At 40.6% G+C, this 19,059-nt stretch overlaps 1 protein-coding gene across 2 annotated transcripts in view; it reads left to right on the forward strand.

Annotated features, from left to right (window-relative positions):
• The first annotated feature begins 8 nt into the window (after positions 1 to 8).
• The window catches only part of SLF1 (SMC5-SMC6 complex localization factor 1), a 60,681-nt gene continuing 41,630 nt past the window's right edge, over positions 9 to 19,059 (forward strand). For both annotated transcript variants that reach the window (XM_038765502.1, XM_038765500.1), the window contains exons 1-4: positions 9 to 79; positions 12,395 to 12,508; positions 13,066 to 13,141; positions 14,131 to 14,374. In XM_038765502.1, coding sequence (XP_038621430.1) covers positions 38 to 79; positions 12,395 to 12,508; positions 13,066 to 13,141; positions 14,131 to 14,374 — 476 coding nt within the window. In that variant the 5' untranslated portion in view covers positions 9 to 37. The remainder of the gene's footprint in view (positions 80 to 12,394; positions 12,509 to 13,065; positions 13,142 to 14,130; positions 14,375 to 19,059) is intronic.

The following is a 19,059-nucleotide window of genomic DNA, read 5'->3' on the forward strand; positions in this document are numbered from 1 at the left end:
CCCTCCGGCCCCAAAGGCCGTTGAGGCCTGCTTCCTCATGGCCGCCTCAGAGCCCCCCGACCACCAGCCGCAGGGCAAGGTAAAGGTTGTTGGACCCCCCCCCCAACCTCCGACCAGTTTGGGGGGCCACCGCCGCTCCTCAGGGACCCTGACGAGGGGCTTGCTCATGGCGGGCCGGGCGAGCAGGAGCCTCCTCAGCATGGCTGCCTGTCAACCTCCCAAATCAAGCGTAAACTCTGGGCTTCTTATAATAATAACGGCATTTATTAAGTGCTTACTATGTGCAAAGCACTGTTCTAAGCGCGGGGGGGGGGTGTTAATAAGGTTATCAGGTTGTCCCATGGTGGCTCACAGTTTTAACCCCCCATTTTACAGATGAGGGAACTGAGGCCCAGTGAAGTGACTTGCCCAAAGTCACACAGCTGACAGTTGGCGGAGCCGGGATTTGAACCCACGACCTCTGACTCCAAAGCCCGGGCTCTTACAGATGAGGGAACTGAGGCCCGGTGAAGTGACTTGCCCAAAGTCACACAGCTGACAGTTGGCGGAGCCGGGATTTGAACCCGCGACCTCTGACTCCAAAGCCCGGGCTCTTTCCACTGAGCCACAATGCTTCTCTATATTATAATAATAACGGCATTTATGAAGCGCTTACGATGTGCAAAGCACCGTTCTAAGCGCCGGGGAGGTGACAAGGTGATCAGGTTGTCCCACGAGGGGGGCTCACAGTCTTCATCCCCATTTTACAGGTGAGGTCACTGAGGTCCAGGTGATTTGGGCAAATCGTTTAACCTCTCGATGCCTCAGTGTCGTCATCTGTAAAATAGGGGCAGGATACTTGCTTTTCCTCTTAGTGTATATATGTTTGTACATATTTGTTACCCTGTTTATTTATTTATTTTACTTGTACATATCTATTCTAGTTATTTTATTTTGTTTGTATGTTTGGATTTGTCCTCTGTCTCCCCCTTCTAGACTGTGAGCCCACTGTTGGGTAGGGACTGTCTCTATATGTTGCCAACTTGTACTTCCCAAGCGCTTAGTACAGTGTTCTGCACACAGTAAGCCCTCAATAAATACGATTGATTGATTGATTGTGACTTGCCCAAAGTTACACAGCTGACAGTTGGTGGAGCCGGGATGTGAACCCATGACCTCTGACTCCAAAGTCTCTCCATCTTCGCTCCTCCTACCTCCCCTCCCTTCTCTCCTTCTCCAACCCAAATCCTCTGCCGCCACTAACCTCCTCACTGGGCTCGTTAATAATAATAATAATAATAATAATAATAATGCTATTTGTTAAGCGCTTACTATGTGCAAGGCACTGTTCTAAGCGCTGGGGAGGTTACAAGGTGATCAAGTTGTCCCACGGGGGGCTCACAGTTTGAATCCCCATTTTACAGATGAGGTAACAGGCCCAGAGAAGTGAAAATAATAATAATAATGATGGCATTTATTAAGCGCTTACTATGTGCAAATCCCTGTTCTAAGCGCTGGGGAGGTTACGAGGTGATCAAGTTGTCCCACGGGGGGCTCACAGTTTGAATCCCCATTTTACAGATGAGGGAACTAAGGCCCAGAGAAGTGAAGTAATAATAATAATGATGGGATTTATTAAGCACTTACTATGTGCAAAGCCCAGTTCTAAGCTCTGGGGAGGTTACGAGGTAATCAGGTTGTCCCACGGGGGGCTCACAGTTTGAACCCCCATTTTACCGATGAGGGAACTAAGGCCCAGAGAAGTGAAGTAATAATAATAATGATGGCATTTATTAAGCACTTACTATGTGCAAAGCACTGTGCTAAGCGCTGGGGTGGTTACAAGATGATCAGGTTGTCCCGCGGGGGCTTCCAGTTTGAATCCCCATTTTACAGATGAGGGAACTGAGGCCCAGAGAAGTGAAGTAATAATAATAATAATAATAATGATGGCATTTATTAAGCACTTACTATGTGCAAGGCACTGTTCCAAGCGCTATGGACATTACAAGGTGATCAGGTTGTCCCACGGGGGCTTCCAGTTTGAATCCCCATTTTACAGATGAGGGAACTGAGGCCCAGAGAAGTGAAGTAATAATAATGATGGCATTTATTAAGCGCTTACTATGTGCAAGGCACTGTTCCAAGCGCTATGGAAGTTACAAGGTGATCAGGTTGTCCCATGGGGGGCTTCTGGTTTGAATCCCCATTTTACAGATGAGGGAACTGAGGCCCAGAGAAGTGAAGTAATAATAATAATAATGACAGCATTTATTAAGCGCTGACTATGTACAAAGCACTGTTCTAAGCGCTGTGGAGGTTACAAGGTGATGAGGTTGTCCCATGGGGGCCTTCCAGTTTTAATCCCCATTTTACAGATGAGGGAACTGATGCCCAGAGAAGTGAAGTAACAATAATAATAATGATGGCATTTATTAAGCGCTTACTATGTGCAAGGCACTGTTCTAAGAGCTGGTAAGGTGATCAGGTTGTCCCACGGGGTGCTCACGGTCTTAATATGTTATCACTTAAATATCATTACTTATTGTTTAGTATTTGCTAAGCGCTTAACTAGATGCCTGGCACTGTAGTAAGGCACTAAAGAAGCAGCGTGGCATAATTGAAAGCACCCGGGTTTGGGAGTCAGAGGTTGTGGATTCTAATCCTGGCTCTGCCACTTATCAGCTGGGTGACTCTGGGCAAGTCCCTTCACAGCTCTGTGCCTCAGTTACCTCGTCTGTAAAATGGGGATTAAGACTGTGAGCCCCACGTGGGACAACCTGATTTCCTTGTATCTACCCCAGCGCTTAGAACAGTGCTAGGCACATACTAAGCGCTTAACAAATTTCATCATTATTATTACTAAGCGCTGGGGTGGATGCCTGCAGATCGGGTTGTACACAGTCCCTGCCCCATGTGGGGCTCAAAGTCTACAGATGAGGGAACTGAGGCCCAGAGAATAATAATAATAATGATGATGGCATTTGTTAAGCGCTTACTATGTGCAGAGCACTGTTCTAAGTGCTCGGGGGGGGGATGCAAGGTGATCAGGTTGTCCCATGGGGGGCTTACAGTTGTTTTTTTTTAATCCCCATTTTACTGATGAGGCAATTGAGGCTCAGAGAAGTTAAGTGACTTGCCCAAGATCACACAGCAGAGCCCCAAGTGGCACAAGCTGATCGCCTTGTATCGCCCCAGTGCTTAGAACAGTGCTTGGCACATAGTAAACGCTTAACGAATTCCATTTCCCCCTTCACGTGTCATGGCGCTGATAAATGGGCCCAACCATTAATGGTGGATTCTCCTCCCCCCCCAGCTGAAGTTGAGGGACATCTTGGGTCAATCAATCAATCAATCGTATTTATTGAGCGCTTACTGTGTGCAGAGCACTGTACTAAGCGCTTGGGAAGTACAAGTTGGCAACATATAGAGACGGTCCCTACCCAACAGTGGGCTCACAGTCTTGAAGGGGGAGACAGAGAACAAAACCAAACATACTAACAAAATAAAATAAATAGACCTCACTCCGCGCCCCCCGACAGATATCGCACTAGGCCAGCGTGGTTTCCCTCTGAAGAGTAAAGACCCCCACGGGCTTGGGAGTCAGAGGTCATGGGTTCTAATCCTGGCTCCGCCACTTGTCAGCTGTGTTGGACAAGCCACTTCACTTTTCTGGATCTCAGTGACCTCATCAGGAAAATGGGGATTGAGACTGGGACAACCTGATCACCTTGTGTCCCCCCCAGTGCTTAAAACAGTGCTTGGCACCTACTAAACGCCTAACAAATAGCATCATAGTTATAATTAGAGCAAAAAATATTCCCCTCAAAGTATATGTCGTGTAGATAATAATAATAATTATTATTATTATGGTATTTGTTATGGTAATATGAAAGGTCTTTTTAGAAATTTAGTAATTCCATTACTTTCAGAGGTGAGCCAGTGGTCTTGATAGCTAGTTCTTTGCAGCCCGTGGGCGTTCAGTAAATAATCAGTAAATATAAATGAGTTTGTTCTTAAAAAGGACCTTTTTTTTGAAATAAGGGTTTTATATGCAAGTGCAGTTCAGCACATATTCCATGGCAATTAATAATTATATTCAAGGGAGTTTTTATGAGGGTTTCCAGTTAAGGTGTGAGAAGGCAATAAAATACAATATTCAATAATGGACTGACCTAGTAGCTTTTTTAAAAATGGTATTAAACACTTATTAAGTGCCAAGCACTGTACTAAAGCACTTGGTTAGATGCAAGCTAATCGTTAATTCCCATTTTGCAGATGAGTTAACTGAGTTCTTAAAACTTCATGAAAAAAGATGAAATTTCATGGAAGTAAAACCCTTGTACTTCATTTACAACTGCCATTTGGCAGTCCAGATTAATCTTAGAATCAATCCCTAATTTGCTCTGTTTACATATTTTATAATGTATGGTGCAGTGTGTAATGTTAAATGGGAAGCCTAAGATGACTATAGTCTTCTTAGACTTAGACTCAGTCATATTCATTGAGTATTTCCTCGGGGCAGAGCTGTGTTCTAAATCAATCAATCGTATTGAGCGCTTACTGTGTGCAGAGCACTGTACTGAGCGCTTGGGAAGTACAAGTTGGCAACATATAGAGACAGTCCCTACCCAACAGTGGGCTCACAGTCTAAAAGGGGGAGACAGAGAATAAAACCAAACATACTAACAAAATAAAATAAATAGAATAGATACGTACAAGTAAAATAAATAAATAAATAGAGTAATAAATATGTACAAACATATATACATATATACAGGTGCTGTGGGGAAGGGAAGGAGGTAAGATGGGGGACGAGGGGGAGAGGAAGGAAAGGGCAGTACAATCCAGTTAATGCACATGATCGCTGATCCCAGGGAGTGTACTGTGTATTTGTATGTGTGTGTGTGTGTGTGTGTGTGTGTGTATATAATATATATATATACATACGCATTCATTCATTCAGTCATAAATATATTTGTGTATATGTATATATATTCAGTCATATATATATTTGTGTATATGTATATATATATATGTGTGTGTGTATATAGATATATATATATATATGCATTCATTCATTCAGTCATATTTATTGAGTGCTTACTGTGTGCAGAGCACTGTACTAAGCACTTGGGAAGTACAAATTGGCAACATATATGTGTGTATATATATATCCTTCAATTTCAAAGATGACACCAGGGATGGTGAAATTTACCTAGGAATGAATTTGTGAGTAAAAAGGCCAATGTGGAACCAACAATTCCAGCCACATGTTGCACACACACACACGCTTTCCCTCGTGTTGTCACGTTTGATGTTTGCAGCACTGAGCACTGTTTTTAGTTTTTCTTATCTCTTGTTCCTTACCAAGTTTTTGCTCAAAAGGAGCCCCTCCTTCGATAGTACTGTGTGGATGCAGGATATAGAGGAGCAGCATGGCCTAGTGGAAATAGCGAGGACCTGGGTTCTAATCTCAGTTTTGCCACTTGCCTGCTGGGTGACCTTGGGCAAGTCACTTATCTGTGCCTGTGAGCCCGTTGTTGGGTAATCTGATTACCCAGTTAGATTAGTTCTTTGCAACTCATGGGCGTTCAGTAAATAATTATTAAATATAAATGAGTTTGTTCTTAAAAAGGACCTTTTTTGAAAAAAGGGTTTTATATACAAGTGCAGTGCAGCACATATTCCGTGGCAATTAATAATCATATTCAAGGGAGTTTTTATGAGGGTTTCCAGTTAAGCCTTCACAGACTGAGCCCCCTCCTTCCCCTCCCCACAGCACCTGTATATATGCGTATATGTTTGTACGTATTTATTACTCTATTTTAATTGTACATATTCTATTTTAGTTTGTTAATATGTTTTGTTTTGTTGTCTGTCTCCCCCTTCTAGACTGTGAGCCCGCTGTTGGGTAGGGACCGTCTCTATATGTTGCCGACTTGCACTTCCCAAGCGCTTAGTACAGTGCTGTGCACACAGTACGTGCTGAGTAAATACGATATGAATGAATGGGTAGGGACCATCTCTATATGTTGCCAGCTTGTACTTCCCAAGCACTTAGTACAGTGCTCTGCACACAGTAAGCTCTCAATAAATACGACTGAATGAATGAATGTGCCTCAGTTTCCTTATCTGTAAATTGGGAATTCACCCCCTGTTCTCCATTCTACTTAGACTGTGAGCTTCATGAGGGACTAAGAGACTGTCTGACCTGATTAACTTATATCTACTCAGTGCTTAGGACAAGGCCTGGCACATACTAAGTGCTTAATAAATACCATAATAATATAATAAGAATTAGTACCATGTTAACTTATATCCACCCAGTGCTTAGGACAAGGCTTGGCACATACTAGGTGCTTAATAAATACCATAATAATATAATAAGAATTAGTACCATGTAGTTTTGTCTGAGGCTTTGTTTTAGTATGTCCTTAAAATGATTCTTCTGTCCTTAGTTTCCCAATTTCAGTTATCCAGCAGTTGTTTGGGGATCTTTCGCTCTCTTCAATCTCCTTATGCATCTCACCCAGTTGTAAATATGTTGAAGTGAGTATAGCTTCAGTGTTAGAAGACAACCTTTGTTACGGAACTCCATTTTTTCTGTGACAAGTGTAAGTGTGCAGCAGACCACCAAAATCCTGGAATCTTGGATTTCAGCTAAAAAATCCTTCATTTTTAATTTGAGAATAAGATGCCTTGCAATTAAACAATACAATGCTTTTTTTCCAGAAAAAGAAAATCTTTATGAAATGTATCCAAGTTGTTCCTTATTTTTAAAGCAAAACCATGGGAAAACTGACACCATTTCATTTTTCATCGTTAACATGAGTGGGTTTTATCTTTCTAGTGTAGGGTACAGTATTTTTGTCCTACATTGCCAAGATTAACACTTAATTATAAACCTTCAAATTGAGCTTTGAAAAGAAAATACCGATTCTGCTTCAGGATGGGCCCTTTGCAGTGGGCCCTAATTTACCACATTTATGTAAAGGACAATCATTTAATTTTAATAGCATTGAGTTTGTTGCGAAGCACTTCCAATTTAATTAGGCAACTTTTTTTTCATTCATTCAATCGCATTTCTTGAGCGCTTACTGTGTGCAGAGCACTGTACTGAGCGCTTTTCAGGTGAACTGTATCTTTGGAAAGTGATCAGGTGAACTGGATAAACTCACAAATTCTTCCACCTGTTTACTGGGAGCCATTTTTTTTTTAACCTGACACTACTTTATGAGAACTAGAATTTACACTTAGAACAGAAAATAAGTGTATTTGGTATCTGTCTTCTCTCAGATCTTCACATTGTGGTATTTTTTTGAAGAAAAATATTCTGTTGTTTGGAGATAGTCCTGTTATTGGCTTCTACCTACCTAGTAAAGCTTTAGTTAAAATTAGAATAGTGACACTCTGTGCATTGGTAAAGTTGATTTCAAATCACAGGCGCATGAAGAAGCCAGGAGTTCTCTGTTACCTAAATGTGAATGACCTTAAGGTCTCCCTGACTCACCTGAGTGTTATCAGTGCAAACTAGTTCTTTGTTCAGCTTATATAGAACTTTGGTATCACAGGTGGCAAATTTAATTAGTCTTTTTATACTAAAACAGATAACTAGGTATGCCTTTGGTGATCAACCTTGTTAGGCTTTTATCATCTCAGTTAATGGACTAAATCTTATGCCCTATAATAGAAATTTAGAAAGGAGGGAACATCAGAGGTATTTATTGAGCACTTACTACGTGCAGAGCACTGTTCTAGGCTCTTGGGAGAGTACAATACAAGATAATTAGCAGATATGTTCCCTGCCCGTGATGAGCTTACAGTCTAGAAGGGAACATGTTTGCCAGTGCTCTGCTCACAGTAAGTACTTAATAAACACGACTGATTGAGGAAAAATTCAGTGGAATCTGTTGCAGACTTTAAAAAAATTTATTTTCAGTGGAATCTTGCAGACTTTAAAAAAATTTATTTTTACCAAATATTAAAGTAGCTCATAAGAAGAACTTATAATTGTGGTGTTTAAGTGCTTACAGTGTGTCAGGCGCTGTTCAAAACTCCGGTAATTATGTCGGACACAATCCCTGCCCACGTGGGGCTCACCATCTAAGTAGGAGGGAGAGCAGGGATTGAACCCCCCATTTTACAGAGGAGGAAACTGAGGTATGGAGTAGTTAAGCGACTTGCCCAAGGTCACACAGCAGGCATGAAGCAGAGCTGGAACCCAGGTCCTCATTCCCAGGCCTGTGCTTTTTCCACTGACAGTTTGATGTGAATTGATCAGGGTGATGATTCCCATTTTTTTTAGTGAAGGTACTTCTGGAAGACCTGCTAGGTCTTTGGTATTCCTAATTGACAGAGTCAGTGGTAGAAGGAATCTCTTTCCCTTTTCACTTCTCTGTTTTCTTCTCACGCGTCCCTGCCCACATTCATGTATGCTTAGGTTTCCTCAGTCAGAGAGTAATTTTAGTGCCTTGGGCTTCCACAGTTGGGTGGGAAAGTCATCCAGAGGCTTTGGTATGCCGATGATTGTACTCTCGAGGCACATACTCAAAAAGGCATGCAGGTAATTATTCTCTGCTTTACAGTTAGCATAGCGTTATGTATTGACAACAAATTGCCTGAAGGAAACTGGAGTTACCAGGCTCCAGCAAGAAAACCGTAGCACAACCCAAGATTTTTAGAAAACTGCACGTAAAACTGAGACTTGTAAGACTGGACTGCAGGATTCAAAAGTCTACAACCGAATCAAGAAGATCATTTCACTTTTGTGCCTCAACTACCTTTTCTGTAAAATAAGGATTAAATCCTCTCCTCTGCAATTTAGAATGTGAGCCCCATTTGGGTGGGACTGGGATTGTGTCCAACCTGATTCTCCCCCAGCACTTAGTACAGTTTCTGGCACATAGTAAACACTTAACAAGTAACATTAAAAAAGAGAAAAAAAATTCAATCTGTCCTTTAGATCATCATCATCAATCGTATTTATTGAGCACTTACTGTGTGCAGAGCACTGTACTAAGCGCTTGGGAAGTACAAGTTGGCAAAATATAGAGACAGTCCCTACCCAACAGTGGGCTCACAGTCTAAAAGGGGGAGACAGAGAACAAAACCAAACATACTAACAAAATAAAATAAATTAGATGATGTACAGCGGGTCAACAAATAAGAAGCTACAAGCTGCTTGATACAAGTAGGCATCAAGCTTCCTACCAAAGTAAAGGTATGCCAATCTGTAGTAATGTCCAACTTTCTCTAAGTCTGTGGGACCCTGCTTTGTTACGATTTGCATCATCTTGTGTGAGTTTTACTCAACATCAGGTGGCAAATACTGTCAGATTGCTAATATATCTTGTATTTGGAGATTGGAAATCTGGGCACCAGGCCTCCTTTCTGGTTGCGGTAGTGTCGGGGATTCCCGGTTCCTCGACACTCCTCTGAAAAGTGGTGATGGAGCCTTGAATAGCATGCACAGGCTGATCCTCCAATTGGTTGCACACAATGAAAAACTGTGTTATTTAGAATTAATTTTCCCAGTTTATTGGTGAGCTTGCTTGTAGGCAGGGATTGTCTCTCTTGATTGCCACATTGTACTTTCCAAGCACTAAGTACAGTGCTCTGCACACAGTAAGCACTCAATACGGTTGAATGAACCATTGAAAACTTAGCTAAATTCAAATTATTGTAAATTTGCCAGCCCCTGATCTATCAGAAATGACTGAAAGTTTGGATTCACTTTGGAGACTGCAGTCTATTGTGTGTCATACCAACTCAGCTGATATCCGCTAAATGTGAGGGTGTGATCCTGATTCCACAACCCAGGCTCCAGTGCAAAGCTTCTGCTGGGCTTGCCTAAGCAAGCTGTAGGACTGTCCAACAGCCTCATTCTCTATTTTAATAACCTTGATTAATATCTGATTCAGTAATATCGGGTGAAGAAAACTGTTGGAGGAACTCAAGTTTTAAAAACCATCACTCCCGCTGCCCCCCCAACCCCCAACTATCCTCAGGACTTTTCATCATTCCATTTAGCCCCAGCCCTGTAATCCATTAATAATAATAATAATAATAATGGCATTTATTAAGCACTTACTATGTGCAAAGCACTGTTCTAAGCTGCTGGGGAGGTTACAAGGTAATCAGGTTGTCCCACGGGGGCTCACAGTCTTCACCCCCATTTTACAGATGAGGGAACTGAGGCCCAGAGAAGCGGCATGGCTCAGTGGAAAGAGCACGGGCTTTGGAGTCAGAGGTCATGGGTTCAAAGCCCGGCTCCTCCAATTGTCAGCTGTGTGACTTTGGGCAAGTCACTTCATTTCTCTGGACTTCAGTTCCCTCATCTGTAAAATGGGGATGAAGACTGAGCCCCCCCCGACGTGGGACAACCTGATCACTTTGTAACCTCCCCAGCACTTAGAACAGTGCTTTGCACATAGCGCTTAATAAATGCCATTATTATTATTATTATTAAGTGAAGTGACTTGCCCAAAGTCACACAGCTGACAGTTGGCAGAGCGGGGACTTGAACCCATGACCTCTGACTCCAAAGCCCATGCTCTTTCCACTGAGCCATCCACTTCTCTATTAGCCATTCGGCTTCTCGTGCTGTTATCCCTAGGCACAGTGGGGTATGACTGGTGAAGGTTATGAGTACAGCTGCTGCTTCCAAAGGATGGCGAGTAACTGCCTTGGTAGCAAATCTCAATTCCTTCCAGGAAAAAGGTTGCCAAGACCCTGTCCAGATTATCACAAGTCCCGCGTTAAGATTCTCCCCAGCTAAATCACCTGTGGGCTTCTCCTTCCCTTCTTACAGCAAAAACCCCTTTAAAGTGAAGGGTCTGACCCTTCCAGCAGGGACCGTATCCAATTCCCACCTGTTTATTCTTTCCTAGCGCTTAGTAAAGTGTTCTGCCCACAATAAGTGCTTTAATATACCCCAACCCCAGAATACTTAGTATTCTTATACTCTACTAATCTCCTATCCAAAATTTTAAAGTCCGACTCCTGCTGTAGACTGTAAACTCCTTGAGGGAAGGGATTGCTACTGTGTTCTTTCCCAAGTGCTTAGTACAGTACTCTTTACACAGTGAGTGCTCAATAAATACCACTGATTATTTTTGAAGAAAAGCAGTTGCTCCTACTTAACCCAAGGCATCAAGCAAACCTAATAAAGATTTATGCTGACTTTGAGACACTCCTTGGTAATATGTTAGATACCGTGGAAGTAGCAGGTATTCTTTCAGATTCCTGGGAGCACTTTTAATGGTTTGATGACTTCATTTTTGCATGCCCTGTTACAGTGCACTTAATTTCTTGCTGATCTTAAGCTGTTAAACATCCTCTTAAACTGCCTAGTCAACCATGAGGAAATAACTTTAAGCCCTGGGAGACTTGATCACGGTATTAGGGATGATAGAAACAAAAAGGAAATGCCCAAAGATACTTCCATTGTAAGTTTTCTGCTATAGACTGCTATAGGTTTTCTGCTATAGACTGATTTGCATTTCCTTTTCAGGGATTAATAATAATTATGAAATTTGTTAAGTGCTTTCTGTGTGCCAGGACTGTACTAAGCACTGGGGTGGATACAAGCAAACTGGGTCGGACACAGTCCCTGACCAAAATAGGGCTCACGGTCTCAATCCCCATTTTACTGATGAGGCAACTGAGGCACAGAGAAGTGAAGTGACCTTCCCAAGGTCACAAAGCAGGCATTAGGCAGAACTGCAAATCTTCATTTTACTCATGGTTTTGGCAAACTTTCTTTTTATTACCATTTTTAAGCAGAGATTTTTGTGCATAGTTTAAGCAGTTCTTTAAACACTGTTGCTTCCCCCTACCTGTAATTTATTTTAGTATCCATTTCTCCTGCTAGTTGTAAACTCACTGAGGCCAGACATCAGGTCAATTAGCTATGAGAAGGAATGTCACCTAAATGGAAAGAAGTTGGGCTTTAGAGTCAGAGGACCTGGGTTCTAGTCTTTGCTTTGCCAGTTGTCTGCTGTGTGACCTTGGGCAAGTCACTTAACTTTTCTGGACCTCAGTGTCCTCATCTGTAAAATGGGAGTTCAGTACCTGTTCTTTCTCCTGTTTAGAGCGTGTGGCCCATGTGGGACAAGGATTATGTCTGACCTGATTATCCTGTATCTACCCCATTGCTTAAAACAGTGCTTGACATGTAATAACCACGTAACAAATACTGTAATAATCAGTAATATTGTACTCTTCTGAGTGCTTAGTGCAGTGCTCCATAAATGCATTTGATTAGTCAACCAAAAACTATTGTAGAATTCACTAAGGTCAGTAAGTTGTCTTTTTTTTCTTTTCAATCCAAGTGGGCCAAAAAGTGTTAACCCCTTCAAATAATTCACTGATATATACTGTCTGTACCTATTTTTTTAAATGTATGGACTAGATGGAAGATGATATTCGAAAACGGACAATACAGATAACAGGATTTAAGGACACCGAAAAGAAGGCCCTAATTGAAATGATTTTAAAACTAGACTGCACTTTTGACGCTAGTAAGGTGAGTTGAGACTATAGTTGCAATTTTCCTAATTCCCATTCAATTTATGGGATCGGTAGAGATAGCAGAATTAAATGTCAGCCTAATCAGGCTGCCCAGAAGGTAAACACTCAAGTTTGATTCCCTCCTCTATGCCAAGGAATGCAAGTGTCCAGGTTTAAATGTAAAGGACCTTTCTCTGTTTCTGTGCCACATTCCCCCACATCCCCACCACCAACACACACACTCACGGGTTAATGTCCATGTAAAGGGAGATTTTATTGACTACAGTGGGAAATTGACCGTGGCAAGTATAAGGCTTTTGGAACTTGTCCAGATTATGCCAGACTAGCGTGGCTTCTGCCCTGTCCCAGCCATTTGATTTTTGATATGGGCATATGAGTAAGCTTGGGAGGTCAAGCCATATTCCCTTCCACCTATGATTTCAGAAGCCCTTTCAATGTCATTTGCACAAGAATCAGGGAGAAGTACGGTACAAGAGAACTGGTCTAATTAAGCTTGGGGGACTAGGATAGGAACCACCACCGTAATAACATTGATTTGTTTTTTGCCCTTAGATTTATAGAAATTGCACACATCTTATAGCAAAACAGCCATCTAAAAGTGAAAAATTTTTAGCAGCTTGTGCAGCAGGTAAGTTCAATCCGAACTTAGAAGCCTTAAATCCTGAAAGCATAGCAAAACCACTTCAGGTGGTCATTATCATCAAGGCATGGTATGTTCACATACAAATGGTTTGTTCATAGTTAAGGTCAAATTAATATTTTGGTCAGACTGTAGGAGAAGTCATGCATCTGCAGGCTTCTTTTCCTTGATTTTTCTTTGATGTATATGTGTGTCTATAAATAAAAACCATCAAGTTGAAATAATTCTTTTATAATACGGTGCTCTGGGATGAGTCTTGAAAAAGCATGCCCAGGTGAACATTAAATCAGTACTGTGCCCACCTTGTCTTAATATTCTTTGAAAAGTGTGCTGTCAGCCAAATGTTTGCGATTAAAAAAGTTTTATATTTACTTAATTGTCTTAAATTGTTGTCTGACTTGGGGAGAAATTGTAGTTTTGGGTGTGGTTTTTCTGAGAATAGCGCCCAGCCCTTAGAACAGTGCGCCTAAGAAATTCCATTATTATTTATAACAGGATATTCCAAATAGAGAGCCCTGATCTCTAGAAAGTGTGCTGCAGAATATTCTGGCACAGGTACTACACTGCTGAGGCTTAAAAAATACAATGGGTGCTAGAAATATTAATGAAAATGATATAAGATTAAAACTCGTAAATATGGAAATTTGGGTCAAAGTCCCATTTAGATAGTATTTAATGAAAACTGCAGGTTCTTTTATCTTTGGAGGCTTTAGATGTCTTGTTTATTTTAGAAAAATCTGGAATTTAATTCTTCCATAAAGAAGCCTAAATGTTTCATGATGTGCACCCCCCCGCAAATAATGTTAAACTGTTTAGAACAAAGGACATGAGAGGATAAAGGAAATAGATGAATTATATGGTTTTGATGCTGCTTTTGTAAGTGAAAGGTTGATGTTAATTTGATTTTTGATCTTTAGTTGATTACCATTTATTTGTACCAAAATTCTTTTGTGGCTGACAGTTCATTTGCTTTCTAGGAAAATGGGTACTAACTAAAGACTACATAATTAATAGCGCCAAAAGTGGCAGATGGCTTGATGAAACAACTTACGAATGGGGTTATAAAATCAAAAAAGACTCCCATTATTCACCTCAAATACAATCTGCACCTAAAAGATGGCGCGAAGAACTGATACGCACTGGTGCTCCGGGGGCCTTCCACAGATGGAAAGTTGTCGTCCTTGTTAAAAAATATGGTCAACAAAATAGTGCTTATGCAAGGTAGGATGTGGCCTCTTAAAAGTCGAAGCAATGAATATAAAAGAAAACAATTTCGCTTTGGCTGAACAATTTCCATCCTTTTCCTTTTCCATGCCAATTAATTTGATCCAAATGACTCTTAGCATGGTAGTTCTTGCGGTCTTCATGACTCAGCCACCTTGTATATTTTGCATGTTTGTCTCTGTTGTAAAACCAATATGTTGTGGTTTCAGATTAGATTTTTCTGGTGATCTTCTCTTTTCAGTTTCAGATTTGCCCCATATGTATAACTGAAGCAAAAGGAAAGAAACTAACTAGGTGTAATTTTCATTTAACACTTAAGTTTTTTGTATTTTAATGTATCACATTCTAAGACTTATATGGGGCCCGGGAGTCAGAGTTCCAGGGTTCTGATCTTTAATCTGCCACTGGCCTTCTGTTGGCCTTGTGGAAGTCACTTTATTTTTCTATGCCTCCATTTCCTCATCTGTACATGGGGTTTGAAATACCTGCTCTCCCTCCCCCTTAGACTGTGAACCCCATATAATAATAATAATAATAATAATAATGGTGATGATATTTGTTAGGCGCTTACCATGTGTCAAGCACTGTGGGACTGGGATTGTGTCCAACCTGATTATTTTGAATCTATCCCAGCTCGTAGCACAGAATAAGTGCTTGACAAAACTACAGTTGTTAAATTATTTCTGGGTTTATATTTAGATTTGCCTGTAGAGCAGTATTCAATTTCATTCGTGCCTTTTGGCCAAGTTAGCACCTTCTTTTATTTGTTTCATGAAAGACATGTCTAAAATTGTTTTGCAATTTTGACTGAGCCAACTCTAACAGTATCTTCATGAAGCCATAGGGTAATGCATCTGAACCCTGCAGCTTTACTAATATTTAAGAGTTTTCCTAAATTTAATGATCCAGGCCAGTTTTTCATTAAGGCAACATGAAAGGATCTGACTATCTCCAAGCTAAAAGTAAATCAGTTAACATCACTTTCTGAAGCAATATTTTTTTTCCTATTTGATCCAGGGCACTATAGTCCTGATTCCACAATCCAGATTCCCTTGCAGAGCTCTACAGGGCTTGTCTAAGCAAGCTTCCAGGTTGTCCAACAGCCTCATCCCCTATTTTAATGATCTTGATTGACTGATATCATTTCAATTGTATTGATTGAGGGCTTACTATGTGCAGTATTTAATAGTAGTATTGGGTGAAGAAAATTGTCCAACAGCCTCATCCCCTATTTTAATGATCTTGATTGACTGATATCATTTCAATTGTATTTATTGAGCGCTTACTATGTGCAGTATTTAATCCAGTAGTATTGGGTGAAGAAAATTGCTTGAGGGATTCCTTTGAGTTGTAAAAACTGTCACTCCCCTTCCCCATCCCGCCACTCCATACATTAGGAATGGCTTCTTTCACCATCCCTTTTCAGCTCCAATCCTATAATCCGTTGGGCTTCTCCTGCTGTTATCCCTAGGCACATCCTAGACTAGCGGGATGCGACTAGTGAGGGTATGTAATCCTGTTGTCAGGATCCGTGCTGTTGCGGCCAAGAGAGTGAGAGTAAATGTGTTGGTACCAGAGCTCTTTATCTTGCCAGGAAAAAGGTTGCAAGACCGTGTCCAGATCATCCCAAATCCCTCCCTAAGATTTTTTACAGCCAAGTCACCAATCTCTTTCACTTTCTGCACGTTGAGACAACGGGATCTGGCCCATCCAGCAGGCTTTCAGCCTGCCTGGATTTGCCACATTTAGAACACCTCCTTCCCCTTTTCCCCCTCCCAAAGACAGGCACCATGTCTAATTTCCCTCTTGGGTTCTCTCAGTTCTCTTTCCCAACGCTTAGTACTCTGCCCACAGTAAGCGTTTAACAAATAGCCGAACCCCATAGCACTTAAGTGAATGTTCTTATGCTCTACTATATCCCCGATCCATAATTTTATTGCAAGGTCTGTCCCTGCCCTGTAGGCTGTAGATTCTTTGTGGGCAGGGATCAAGTCTACCAACGCTGTTGCATTGTACTTTCCCAAGCACTTATACAGTGCTCTGTACACAGGGAGTGCTGTAAATATATCACAGGTTAATGTTTCCTTTATTGATATTTTCTACCGATCATAGGCAGCCATGAAATAGTGAAGTGAAGAAGGGAAAAATCGACCCGATCAAAATTTAGAATGCACAGAGACGTACTGTGGAAGGAATTTAAAAAAAAATGCACACACGTATTCAAAAAAAGGGGCAAGATGTTTTCCTGAAGAAAATCCATATAAATGTATACTACAAATATAAAATTTCATATATTTGTATCGTCATAAATACATTCGAAAGATCATTTAAATTAAGGATTTTTCTGACATTGTGACCCCGAATTGGTGGTGCAGGGAGTCAGTAATATTCGTTGAGTGCTTACTGTGTGCCTGGCACGGTACTGATGATGGTCTTTAAAGATAATTGATAGACGTCACTTTAAAAATTTACAATGATTGTTACTTTCACAAGTATTGTTAATTATGTTCACAGTAGAAAAGGGAAGTTCGAATTTCCTAGAGCACTTTTGAAATTGGGCTGTTTGACTAACAGCTGACAGTTCTAGCCCTGACGGGGAACAAACAGGGAAAGATGGAAAATGATCAAGGAATCTGCCCTGTAAGTTCCTTATTAATGCAAATTGAGTTGTCACTGAAAACATTTGGGAAATTGACTTGGAAATGAATCTTATGTTATTTTCATAGTCCATTGAAGTGACATTAAAGAGTGCCCAATAAATACAATAGAATTGAATGAAACATAAAAACAAACGGAAAAAGGAGGGAAAGAGAGCTCACTGACGTGATTCCATGTTAGGTGAATGAGTGAACATAGTTTAATATTATAGGGAGTTGATCTTCATTCATTATTTTAGATTATGAGCAACTTGAGGAACAAGGAACCAGCCTAATTCCCACTTGTCTTTCCCATCATTTAATACAGGGCTGTGCACACACAAATGCTTAGTTAATAGTACTATTTAATTTCAATTCTTTCTTGGCTCTTCTAGCTCTCTCTTTTTAGCAGAGTGTCATTTATGAAAGTTGTCGTCTTTGTGGAAAAATGTAGTAAACAAAATAGCGCTTATGCAAGGTAGGATGTGGCCTCTTAAAAATCTTTCTCGATCTCCGTCCTGATCTTGTCACCCAGTCATGGTACAAGGCTTAGAGCGAAAGTGCCTTCTCTTGCATTTTGTGTCTTCCTCCTGCCAGTTGGCCAGCAGCACATGTGTGGTTGTTACAGTGCTGTGCACACAGTAACCGCTCAATAAATATAATTGATTGATTGATTGATTGATTTCCAACTCGTTCACCAGCCGTGGTTGTACTGAGGCCCAGAAGGTTTTGCTCTTGTAAATCACAGCAGGAGTTCTATGTTGTGAAGAGACCTTGAGAAAGGCTTAGGACCTCAGTAGACAGCTAAAACACAGTGCTCAGCACTTAAAACAGTGCTTTGCACATAGTAAGCACTTAACAAATGCCATCATTATTATTAAAGATTCGAAAAAACTGGGGTGGAGGCAGTTGCTTCTGTGCCCTTTCTTAGGGGAAAATAGCAACATCCAAATTGGGTTAAATGTTTACTGTCTCTCCTCCTGTCATCTTTTTTTTTTAACGTATCTAGCATGGCTACTGACAGTGGGGAAAAAAAGGTTTTCCGAATACTGAGGATCCTCAGCATTCCTATAGGTCTATTTGAGACTGACCACAATGCCTTCTCTCAATCAATAATTTTTGTTTCAAGGATAGTCTTGGATTATCTTTCGACTCATTTATTTTCCAGAATTGCAGCATAATTTAATGTTTTTTTAATGCTTTAAATTTGGAATCGGGCAGAAAAAGGGCACACCGATTCTTAACATTTTTCGGAGAATATGAGAAGAAAATAATTGCTTCATACTCATTGTCCTTAGTATTCTCTCTGATCACTGACATCTCAGACTCTTTCGCGTACCTGTTACCACCTGGGTTTTATAAGAAAACTCTCAAAAAAAAATTTATCTGCTTTCCAAAGATCCATTTTCCTACTTTGGAGATTCATTTTTTTTTTCCCCCCAGAATTATGGTGTAAGAACCTGTGGGCTGTACATTCTTTTTGCCTTGGCCAGGCCTTAAAATTGCAAATTGGAACACAAATTAATGAATAAGTCTTAAAATACAAGATTGACTTTAGCTACCGCTAATTCTTTTATGGTTTATTAGTACAACCTTATTACTAGAATGTAGGCATTCTTGCATTTCATATGGCTTGATAATTACTGACATGTTAAGTGCAAACAACTTGAATTGATGTTTAAGTGTAGGGTAATTTCTACTCTCCGAGGTCAGTTGAACTTAGATTTTAAATATAAAAACAATTTTTTTCTGTATCCTGTAGTTCTATTTCATTAACTTCTTAATTTTGAGAATTTTACAGATGTTCTGTTAAAGCATTTAGAACAGTGCTTTGCACATAGAAAGCGCTTAGCAAATACCATCATTATTATTATTAAGGGGAAAAATCAAAGTAATGGAATGGAAGGCAGTAGGCAGAGGTCACAGAGGGCATAATGAAAAAGAGTTTGCCAGTACTCCATATTCCATATATTTGGCAGTTTTTCAGCAAACATCTTTCCATGAGCCTGAAGTCACTAGAGAAGTCAGTGTAGGGAGTAATCAATG

This window comes from Tachyglossus aculeatus, chromosome 23, assembly GCF_015852505.1.
Source record: "Tachyglossus aculeatus isolate mTacAcu1 chromosome 23, mTacAcu1.pri, whole genome shotgun sequence".
NCBI lineage: Eukaryota > Metazoa > Chordata > Mammalia > Monotremata > Tachyglossidae > Tachyglossus > Tachyglossus aculeatus.